We start from the raw sequence: 12,605 nt of genomic DNA, 5'->3' as shown, positions 1-12,605 counted from the left end.
GAAGTTGAAGAAAAATACAACCTTTGTTGCAGTTAAAGGTAAGACAAACTTTTTTGATTTCACAATACATTCAAATACTAATGATTGTGATAATCCACCTGAAATTAATACAAGATTTGTGCATTAAAGAATTTCAAATAAGTAAATAGGAGGCTGGAGGCAATGGAGGTTGGAGGATTTTTTATCATCTTGAGCTAGCTTCTCACTCAGAGAAGATTATTGCATGCGAAGCACCTATTTGTGTCCCTGTAAAGTTGGGGCTTGGCCAATTCCTCCCTAAAAATAAGAGGGGAATTGATAGATTTGTGTCCTTGAAGAAAAGAGGGGGCTTGGCTACATGCTTGTCCTTCTATTGAGTAAAGAGGGGTAGGATTTCAGCAATGGCATTTGAGACACTCGAAGGAGATGTCAACTTTCGAAGGAAAGACATCCAAACATATTAGTGGTGATTATTTCTATGGCACTTGAGGAGGCATTAGACACACTAGGAGGAGATGTGGACATTCAGAGGAAAGGCATCTCATGTGCAGCACCAAAGGACGCATCAGGCACACTCCATGAAGATGTGAAATTTTGGAGGAAACTATGTCTTATTGTGTAAGAGAGGTAGAAACAATGTTATTATGAGGTCAACTTCAAGATTTATAGTCTGAAGTTGGGATATAAGGAGCTCAACTTTAGGATTAAGATTTGAAATATGAAGTTGTAGACTACTTTTAAAGATTGGTAAAGGAGCTCAACTTTAGGATTAGGATTTGTAATATGAAGTTGTAGACTACTTTCAAAGATGGAGCTTCATCAAAGTTTGTAATATTGGTGAAGGTTTTTAAATTTTGTTAGATTAATGTAATAAGGGGGGGAATCTTGGACTTATTACATTAATTAGGTTAGGAATGTTGGACTTATTACATTAATTAGGTTAGCAAGAATGATTGTTGAATTAATGTAATAAGGGGGAATGTTAGGTTTATTACATTAATTAGGTTAGTTTTTGTGTTTAGATTAGATGAATAAAATTAGTTCAGTATATAGTTGCTAGGAAGTTATTCCCATGAGCAGTTGTTGTAAGAGAAAAAAAAAACTATATAAATATGCAGAGACATCAATGTAATGATTAAGTAGTATTCATATCATACTGATATCATTCTAGTATTTTATTCAGTATTATTCAATATCATTTTAGTACGAAGTTAGTTTGTATCCGAATGTATCCAGAAAATCTAAGTAGTATTTTATAGTTTTTGCTCTTTCATTTTATATTTTTAGTTTCACATTTTTTGAGCCTATTACAGTGGTATCAGAGCAAGTTTGATCAATGGGAAGAAGAGTGCAAACGGATTTTGGATAAAGAGGACCCTAACTTCTGTGGATTTATTGAAGAGAGGTTTGAGATATATTATGCAGGTATTACAATGTTATATTGTCATGAATATGGTGTGATCATTCTTCTTCTCAGTTTTTCAATTACATTATTTATTCTGCAATATTGTTTTCTAAACAATGGATAAATGTTGAGATAATGGGTGTTGCACACATTGCATAATATTGTTATATTTATTATTTTATTTTATTATGTAATGTTGCATCTAGATGGATGTGCAACATGTAAAGATTCCCATGGAATATTCTTGATGAGTTGTATTGTATCATTGTGATAATATTTTATGTAATTATTTAATATTGGGAAAAATAATTAAATGCCCAATATTAAATGTGGGGTCAGTGGGTTAGGTAGCACATGGTTTATGTAATACCACTTAGTGGTTTTGTGGGACTTCCTACTATATAAGCAGCCACAAGGGTAGTTGTTGTAGACAAAAGTAAGAGTGAAAAGGCAAGAGTCGAGTGGGACAAGGCTTGACAAGTTAGCCAAGGGAGCATTTGTGAAGGTTGGAAGCATGGCATGGGATGTGTGGATTCATGCTTGTTCACATAGTTTGCTCGGTTATGGCTATGGCCATGAAGGCTTCCATGGTTGTATTGCAATGATATTTTTTGCTGAATAATACATGGTGATGGATGCCTTTGGAGGCTGGGTCTTTCCCTTAATGAGGGTTTCCCAAAGTATATCTTGTGTCACAATTTTGTGGGTATGTTGTCTATTCTCTTGCATGTGGATTTTAATTCCATGTTTATATTCAGATCTATTATGGGTTATGTAGAAATGGTTATTATTCTTTATTGCCAAGTTTCCTTACAATAAATGATCTACAATTCCTAAATTTGAAGGTCCTGAGTTTCACACATGGTAAATCAAGATACAATTACTTTTGATTGACAAATATTAATAGGACATTGTTAATGGAACTATTCAGAAACCCCAAGATGTGGATGAAATAACAAAGTGGACAGCCAAAGATCATAGAGCCTCTGCATTGATTGGACTTGGTTTATCAGATGCATATTTGCACCATATTGATCTTTCAAAGACTTCCAATGAAATATGGGATGGCCTTAACACCTTGTTTGGTTCACAGGCTTCTAGTGCAAAAATTTCTATAAAACAATAGTTGTTTAGGTTGAAGATGAATGAAGGTGATAACATTGTTCAACATGTAAGCACTTTTCGTTCACTTCTTAATCAACTTGCAGGTGTGAACTCTAAAATTGATGATGATTATGCCAAAGCAATCCTACTTAGTAGCATGCCTTCAAGCTTTGATCATATTTTTTCACTTTGAACAAAATGAATCATAGCCTAGAAACTATAATTTCTTCTTTAATTGATGAAGGGAATAGAGCTCATAAGAGTCGTAATTTTGCTAAGGATTGTGTTTTATTCGCTAGAAAGAAATCTAGTGTTCCTTGCAGAAGAGAAATAAATTTTTTTTATTGTTAGAAAAGTGGGCATGTACAAATGAATTGTTTTCAGCGGACCAAAGATCTTATTGATTGGAAGTTGAAGAAAAATACAGCCTTTGTTGCAGTTGAAGGTGGAACAAACTTTTGTGATTTCACAATACATTCAAATACTAATGATTTTGATAATCCACCTGAAATTGATACAAGATTTGTGCATTAAATAATTTCAAATAAGTAAATAGGAGGCTGGAGGCAATGGAGGTTGGAGGATTTTTTATCATCTCGAGCTAGCTTCTTGCTAAGAGATGATTATTGCATAGGAAGCACCTATTTGTGTCCCTATAAAGTTGGGGCTTGGCCAATTCCTCCCTGAAAATAAGAGGGGAATTGATAGATTTGTGTCCTTGAGGAAAAGAGGGGGCTTGGCTACACGATTGTCCCTCTATTGAGTAAGGGGGGAAAGGATTTCAATAATGGCATTTGAGACACTCGGAGGAGATGTCGGCTTTCGAAGGAAAGACATCCAAACATATTAGTGGTGATTGTTTCTACGACACTTGAGGAGGCGTTAGACACACTCGGAGGAGATGTGGACTTTCAGAGGAAAGGCGTCTCATGTGCAACACCAAAGGAGGCATCAGGCACACTCCATGAAGATGTGAAATTTTGGAGGAAACTATGTCTTGTTGTGTAAGAGAGGTAGAAAAAATGTTATTATGAGGTCAACTTCAAGATTTATAGTCTGAAGTTGGGATATAAGGAGCTCAACATTAGGATTAAGATTTGAAATCTGAAGTTGCAGACTACTTTTAAAGATTGGTAAAGGAGCTCAACTTCAGGATTAGTATTTTTAATTTGAATTTGCAAACTACTTTCAAAGATGGAGCTTCATCAAAGTTTTCAATATTGGTGAAAGCTTTTCAATTTTGCTAGATTAATGTAATAAGGGGGGGAATTTTGGACTTATTACATTAATTATGTTAGGAATGTTGCACTTATTACATTAATTAGGTTAGCAAGAATGATTTCTGAATTAATGTAATAAGGGGGAATGTTAGGTTTATTACATTAATTAGGTTAGTTTTTGTGTTTAGATTAGATGAATAAAATTAGTTTAGTATATAGTTGCTAGGAAGTTATTCCCATAAGCAGTTGTTGTAAGAGAAAATAAAACTATATAAAGATGCCCAGACATCAATGTAATGATTAAGTATTATTCATATCATATTGATATCATTCCATTATTTTATTCAATATTATTCAATATCATTTTTAGTATAAATTTAATTTGTATTCGAATGTATCCAAAAAATCTAAGTAGTATTATATAGTTTTTGCTCTTTCATTTTATATTTTCAGTTTCAAATTTTTTTGGGCCTGTTACGGTGGTATCAGAGCAGGTTTGATCAATGGGAAGAAGAGTGCCAATGGATTTTGGATCAAGAGGACCCTAACTTCTATGGATTTATTGAAGAGAGCTTTGAGATATATTATGCAGATATTACAATGTTATATTGTCATGAATATGGTGTGATCATTCTTCTTCTCAGTTTTTCAATTACATTATTTGTTCTGCAATATTGTTTTCTAAACAATGGATAAATGATCTACAATTCCTAAATTTGAAGGGCCTGAGTTTCACACATGGAAAATCAAGATACAATTACTTTTGATTGAAAAATATTTATGAGACACTGTTAGTGGAACTATTCAGAAACCCCAAGATGCAGATGAAATAACAAAGTGGACATCCAAAGATCATAGAGCCTCTGCATTGATTGGACTTGGTCTATCAAATGCATATTTGCACCATATTGATCTTTCAAAGACTTCAAATGAAATATGGGATGGGCTTAACACCTTGTTTGGTTCACAGGCTTCTAGTGCAAAAATGTGTATAAAACAAAAATTGTTTAGGTTGAAGATGAATGAAGGTGATAACATTGTTCAATTTATAAGTACTTTTCATTCACTTCTTAATCAAGTTGCAGGTGTGAACTCTAAAATTGATGATGATGATGCCAGAGCAATCCTACATAGTAGCATGCCTTCAAGCTTTGATCATATTATTTTCACTTTGAACAAAATGAATCCTAGCCTAGAAACTATAATTTCTTCTTTAATTGATGAAGGAAATAGGGCTCATAAGAGTTGTAATTTTACTAAGGATTGTGGTTTATTTGCTAGAAATAAATCTAGTGTTCCTGGCAAAAGAGAAATAATTTTTTTTTATTGTCAGAAAAGTGGACATGTACAAATGAATTGTTTTCAGTGGGCCAAAGATCTTATTGATGGGAAGTTGAAGAAAAATATAGCCTTTGTTGTAGTTGAAGGTGAGACAAACTTTTTTGATTTCACAATGCATTCAAATACTAATGATTGTGATAATCCACCTGAAATTGATACAAGATTTGTGCATTAAACAATTTCAAATAAGTAAATAGGAGGTTGGAGGCAATGGAGGTTGGAGGATTTTTTTATCATCTCGAGCTAGCTTCTCACTTAGAGATGATTATTGCATAGGAAGCACCTATTTGTGTCCCTGTAAAGTTGGGGCTTGGCCAATTCCTCCCTGAAAATAAGAGCGGAATTGATAGATTTGTGTCCTTGAAGAAAAGAGGGGGCTTGGCTACACGATTGTCCCTCTATTGAGTAAGGGGGGAAAGGATTTCAACAATGGCGTTTGAGACACTCAGAGGAGATGTCAGCTTTCGAAGGAAAGACATCCAAACATATTAGTGGTGATTGTTTCTACGACACTTGAGGAGGCGTTAGACACACTCGGAGGAGATGTGGACTTTCAGAGGAAAGGCGTCTCATGTGCAACACCAAAGGAGGCATCAGGCACACACCATGAAGATGTGAAATTTTGGAGGAAACTATGTCTTGTTGTGTAAGAGAGGTAGAAACAATGTTATTATGAGGTCAACTTCAAGATTTATAGTCTGAAGTTGGGATATAAGGAGCTCAACTTTAGGATTAAGATTTGAAATCTGAAGTTGCAAACTACTTTTAAAGATTGGTAAAGGAGCTCAACTTCAGCATTAGTATTTGCAATTTGAGTTTGCAAACTACTTTCAAAGATGGAGCTTCATCAAAGTTTGTAATATTGGTGAAGGCTTTTCAATTTTGTTAGATTAATGTAATAAGGGGGGGAATTTTGGACTTATTACATTAATTAGGTTAGGAATGTTGGACTTATTACATTAATTAGGTTAGTAACAATGATTGTTGAATTAATGTAATAAGGGGGGAATGCTAGGTTTATTACATTAATTAAGTTAGTTTTTGTGTTTAGATTAGATGAATAAAATTAGTTCAGTATATAGTTGCTAGGAAGTTATTCCGGTAAGCAGTTGTTGTAAGAGAAAATAAAACTATATAAAGATGCCCAGACATCAATGTAATGATTAAGTATTATTCATATCATATTGATATCATTCCAATATTTTATTCAGTATTATTCAATATCATTTTCAGTATGAATTTAGTTTGTATCCGAATGTATCTAAAAAATCTGAGTAATATTTTATAGTTTTCGCTCTTTCATTTTATATTTTCAGTTTCGTATTCTTTGGACCTGTTACACTAGGCAGAAACTAATAAACACCGTTGGTAAAAGAAAGTAATGACTCTACTTCTGAACAATACATCAGACGCTTACATCATATCCATCCCCAGTCCTATTCTCAGCCTTACAATCCATGAGCTTATGCATCTCACTCGCAAGAGTTTTTAAATTCAGGGTCGAAGATACTCCTCCTCCGACAGATTGTTTCGCCATTCTCTGAAATTTGATAGCACGATTTCTCATCTCTTTACCTTTGTCGCTACCGTTGACAAGTCTTACACATTTCTTCACCTTTTCTTCACAAGGAATCGTATCCTTCAATATTATTCAAAAAAAGTATCCCGATTGCTCTCACAGCGACATAGCTGTGTTATGGGCACTTCATGCAACGTGAAATGTGCGAAATTTAAAAGTTTTGCACATATGCTTTTCCTAGAGTTTAAAAACACATAGTAGAATATTCATAAAGAGTTTCAGTGCAAATTAGGAATCAAGTGATACATTACCATAAAATACGGTTACTAAAAGGAAGTTGATTGAATCAATGATGTAACTTCTGGATAATACATCAGATGCTTATGTCATATCCATCCTCAGCCAGTTTATGCATCACATTCGCAAAAGTTTCTAAATTCAGGGTCGAAGATCCTCCTACTCCGACAGATTGTTTAGCCATTCTCTGAAATTTGACAGCACGATTTCTCATCTCTTTTCCTTCGTCGCTACCGAGGACATGTCTTACACACTTCTCCACCTTCTCTTCACAAGGAATCGTATCCCTCTCTTGGCAAAACTGGACGCCAATGCTGAGTTCGTTGACCAGCTTAGAGTTGAAATGCTGCTCTCCGAACATCGGCCATGTGACCATCGGTACGCCCATCAAAATGCTTTCCAGAGTCGACTTCCACCCGCAGTGGCTCATGAATGCACCCACAGATGGGTGGGACAAGATGATAAGCTGAGGTGCCCATCCCCATATGACCAACCCCTTAACTCTCTCCATAAATCCCTCTGGAAGGTAGGAGGTGCATAAGATCCATACTTTCGCATCATTCGGGCAGACCTTCAATGGCGTGGAGAGGACTTAGGCCGACCAGCTGAATATCGAGATGAGCAGAGAGCTGGTGGGATTCGTCCACGAGACCTTGTAGATTGTGCTCTATTATGCTAGTGGTGACAAAGCTGACGGTGAGAGAGTGTGAAGCGAGCATTTTTGCAAAGTCTAGAGATGGAATGCAGTGATGCATTGCAGGAAACATCAGGATTACGACGTGGGGTTTTTGCAGGGTATTCATGGTTGTGCTAAGCTTCCTTGTGCCTGGTATTCTACACGGGAGTGTTTTTTATAATATATATTGTTGATAAGGTGCCGTGTGAGAAGAGAATACCGTGGAAACATCCAAAAATGTGATTAGAATTGAAGGTCGACAATGCACGAGGAGCGTGCAGACAAGGGCACGTTCATCGCTAAGATCAAAAAACAAAAGGAAAAGTAGTATACGAAAAGCAAACCCGTTTTGCCCTACCCATGGTTTAGAAGTACATAGCTTACTAGAAAAGTGAAGGTTTATTCGTATACAGACTTCACAAATTAGAAACAATGTAAATCAAATTTCAAACAGAACAAATTCATTGTACTAGGACATGTATATGTTATGCTTGCCAAATATCCTCTCATTGTCCAACATGAGGGCAAAATATATCATATAACACTTCTAGGCATCATCACAGTCATCTATGATGTTAAAAGTGATACGGTAGATCGTAAAAAAAAAAAAAAATGCCCAACAAGTCTGGAATCTATGGTCACCCCTATCTTCATATGATTTTTTAATGACGGATAATTTATTTTAATACGTTTCATTTTAGAAAATTTGGTTGTCAATTTTTTCCATTCAATAAAAGTTTAACAAATCTTTATAAATCTAAATACTTTATAACTTAGAAAATAATAAATATAAATTAGTAACATATAAAATGTTCTTATGAACTTATAGTTTTAAACTAGTAATATTTAAAACATCTCAGATAAAATAAGCAAGTTTCTAACTTTAGAACTTCAAATTAATAAAAATATATAACAAATAATATAAAAATAAATATAGGCAAGAACCTACAACACAACGGTAATTTGTGAGCTTCTAGTTCAAGAGGTCTTGGGTTCAAATTTGCTTAACACATAAAAATAATTAATTAAAATAAATAACAATAATTGATCTAGGCTTTGGTCATTTACCGATATATATTCAATTTTAACAAGATCCTAAATGATTATAAATGTATAATAATCAACATAGAAACATATATAAATAAAGATATAGAAATAATTCTACTATAGAAACATATATAATATAAAATAAGATAAATTTTATTATTATTATATTATACATATTATAAAATCACATTATGTATATTATTATATAAAATCTTGAGTGTCCTATAATAAATATTGATGGTTTAGTCATAAATTTATATGTCATATCAACTCATATGGTCTTATAAATTTTCAATCTGTTATATATGGTACAAAAGTGCTAACACGGCCATCATTTTCTAGGCCTAATGCCCATACATACAATGCAAATTATATATGTTGGAATAGCTTGGAGGGACCACTTTAATCTATTATCTTCCCATTTGTTAATCCTGTTTACTTGACCTACAAATTATTATTATAGTTACGAAGAATCAAATCGATCTGACAAGTATGTGAAAGTAAAGTCTTGTTTAAGTTTTCAAAATTATTTCTCCTGCTTTCATTTTTTTAAATTGTTACTTCAACTTGGAGTTATTGAGGAGTGTGTTTTTTCTTAATATAGATTTGATTTCTATTTAGAATGATAAAATATTTCATAAAATATTATTATCATATTATTTTTATAAAATTTATTTGTTTAGATTTGTTATATATTTTTTTATTAAAAATTAATTCAAGATTTTTTTAAAAAAAATCAAAAGAATAACATAATTTGTGTCTTTTAATTTATTTTAGGTATATTACACTAATATGTTAAAAAAATATATAAATAGGGTAAGAGTTATGGTCTAATAATTTAAAAGAAAGTGAACAATATTAGAAATATTGATATGATAATATAAAAGACATTGAATAAATAGTCTATTTTCTAAATTTTTAAGATACACAAGCGAAACTAATTTATTTTTCATTTAAAATTTTAATTTGATTATCTTTAAAAATATTATACATATTTAATAAAACTATTGATAAAATGAGTTAATGAAGTACTGCCTAATAATATGTCAATATATCATACATTATAGTACCTAAAAGTTAGACAAATGATATTTAAAAGACTAAACGACTTAAAATTTTAATTTTAATCTATAAATATATATTTTATATAAAATATTAGAATTTTAAGATTTTTAAAATAAATAAATTTATAATATCAAATTTAAAAAATATAATTGTTAAAAAGTTTAATAATATTTTTTGATATGTTAATGAGTTTAATTTGAAAAAAATGATTCATTATTAAATATCCTAAAATTATGAATAAGAAAACTTAATATAGTTTTAAAAAAGTATATATGTTGAGTTAAAAACAAGTACATTCAACCTTATATATGTAAAAACTAAATAATATCTCACACTAAATATGAATAATATAATAAATTTAATATATGAGAATATTGAGAATAAAAGAAAATACCACTTTTTTTAAAATAGTAGAACTACACATTGAATAATATTTATTTCATTTAATATATGCTTTAAAAATTTATTTTAAATTATATAACTATTATAAATGTTGTATAATATTTTTAAAAAAATCAAAACAATAATTTGAATAGAAAAAAGTAAGATGGTTTAGATAATTATTCCTTTACTCTTAAAATATACAATTATAAAATTTTACACAAGGAAAAATGTTCATTTACTAAACCATACTCTATATTTTTCCTAAAAAGTAGGAAAATTTCCTCATGTGTATATAGTTGAGTGGAGGATGCTAGGTAAGAAGAAGACTAAAAATGACCTAAAAGATTGAATGGGGCATCCAATCATATATCAAACACAACAAATCAACATAAGATTAAAATGAGTTAGAGATCCAAAAGAATATAATTAAAATTAGGTTTAAGTTTATAATTAGAATTAGGATTATCATTTGACAAAATTTCATATTATTATTCAATTAGAAATATGATTAGGTTTTAGTTATGATTATAATTTATGAATTCATTTCACATGTTTTTAAATTTTCATTGTACTAATTTATTGTATATTAATAAGTCATTTGAGTTTATTTGTATTTTAGCCTTATGTGGGAGGTGTGATTTTATTCCCCAAGTATTTTTTCGATCGAAGGTATTTTAATCATAATTTTTTGTGTTGTATTAATATTGATAGTTGTTGTTGGCATTACATCTTAACACTAATTCTCACAAGCTAAATCTTAACACTATTAAACCTGACAAAATTATAATACTAACTCAATTCTTTCTTCAGTTCTCAAATTAACTTTTATTGAACCCTCACTCTAAAGATTAATCTTAAAATAGTACCTCTATTTATAACCTCACATTATCCCTAACCATAATCCTAACCTTGAACCCTAATTCTAACCCTACTCCAACTCCTAACAATATAAATCCTAATCCTAATCCTAAAACCTAACCTAAAACTTAAACCCTAAGCCTAACCCTAATATGAATCGAAAATAAAATCATAACCCAAAACCATCAAATAAATATAAAAAACTCTCCTATCCCTATCCCTATCCCTAACCCCTAACCCTGATAAAAACCCCAAACTTAACTATAATAATTTTCACAAACCATAGTCCTTAATCATCAACCATTATAGTATCCATCATATAAACCTAACCCAAATTTCAATACTAACTATATTCCTAAACATCAACCCTAAATTATAATCCTAACAATAACCTTAAGCTTTGACCCTTATATATTCATTATTATAAACATAATAGATAACAATGATGTAAACCCTTACTCTCACAATAATCATAATCCTAAACCCTAAATGATAATCTTAAATGATAATCCTAGTCATAATATTAATTATAATACAAAGTTGTATCCTCAATACTAATCCTAAACCCTAGCCCTAACATGGTGTTAAACACTAACCCTGATCCTAACCCTAAATGCTAACCCTAACCATAATCCTAATACAATATAACTTTGTAATAACATATGAACAATATATTTCATGTTGTGACACAACTACTACTAGCTTATAAAATATTTATAATACATATAAATGTGTAGTGGAGAAGTGGTTACCAATAGTAGACTCCCACTTACCCAAAAACCCTTTTGTGAGACTAAATGTAATCATCACAAAACAAAGTAGGTGTAGGTATATGCTAATGTTGTTGGACTAACTACCAACATTCTCGTTCAAGATTCATGACATGGCCTAACTAATGTCATAAGTTCTATAATTCTAGTGGTTGTATCTAGCATTGACAGGTTGAACTTTTAGTGCACTGACAATGCTAGCTTATAACAAGTGGTATCAGAGCATCAATCCTCTTTGAGAAAGAAAATTTAATAGCTTAAGGAGATAGATGGCTTATAGGAAAGAAAGTCAAAATTTTGATGTTAAAAACTATGATAGTTGAAAGGATAAGATGTGCACACACTTGATCTGCATGAGAATTGACTACTGCTTGACTACAAAGATAGAATTTGAGGTTAAGAAAGAAAGAGATCTAGATATTTATGCACATATAAAGAGAAAAATATTTTTCTATGTAACATAACTACAAGGGAAGCTCTAATCAACACAATTTCACAAGTTGAATTCATTGAGGTAAAAGGTCATGATCTCACATTTAATATTTGGACTAGGTTAGAAAGACAAAATGAAGGTGATGAATATACAAAGAAAGAGAAGTTTCATAATTAAAAGTCTATGTTAGAGAATGCAAGAAGATGAAACTATTAGGTCATATGTTTAGAGAATTACTAAGACTACTATAGGTATCAAAATATCTGGAGGAACTATATTAGAGATGAAGAATGTTAAGAGATAATGAGATAATCATAAATCCTAATTCTAATCATAAACCTAATCTAATTGTAAACCCTAAATTATAATCATAAACATAACCTTCAATCCTAAACAAAATACTAAACCCAAACCTAACATAATCCTAATCCTAAACAAGACCATAGCCCAAACATTAAAAACTAATTATAATAATAATTGTAAATAATAATGCCCAATCCTAATGGT

At 31.3% G+C, this 12,605-nt stretch overlaps 1 protein-coding gene across 1 annotated transcript in view; it reads right to left on the bottom strand.

Annotated features, from left to right (window-relative positions):
- Positions 1 to 6,941: 6,941 nt before the first annotated feature.
- LOC149536193 (scopoletin glucosyltransferase-like) overlaps positions 6,942 to 12,605 on the bottom strand; it is an 81,937-nt gene continuing 76,273 nt past the window's right edge. Inside the window, exons 2-3 of the mRNA XM_089806244.1 lie at positions 7,762 to 7,840; positions 6,942 to 7,436 (exon numbers count right to left, since the gene is read on the bottom strand). Of these exons, the coding sequence (XP_089662370.1) occupies positions 6,942 to 7,436; positions 7,762 to 7,840 (574 nt within the window). The remainder of the gene's footprint in view (positions 7,437 to 7,761; positions 7,841 to 12,605) is intronic.

This window comes from Cupressus sempervirens, chromosome 10 (genome assembly GCF_028749045.1).
Source record: "Cupressus sempervirens isolate cs-2001-9-10 chromosome 10, ASM2874904v1, whole genome shotgun sequence".
NCBI classification, from domain to species: Eukaryota; Viridiplantae; Streptophyta; class Pinopsida; order Cupressales; family Cupressaceae; genus Cupressus; species Cupressus sempervirens.
Note: the sequence above shows the minus strand (reverse complement) of the source record. Positions and strands in the feature narration are given on the sequence as shown.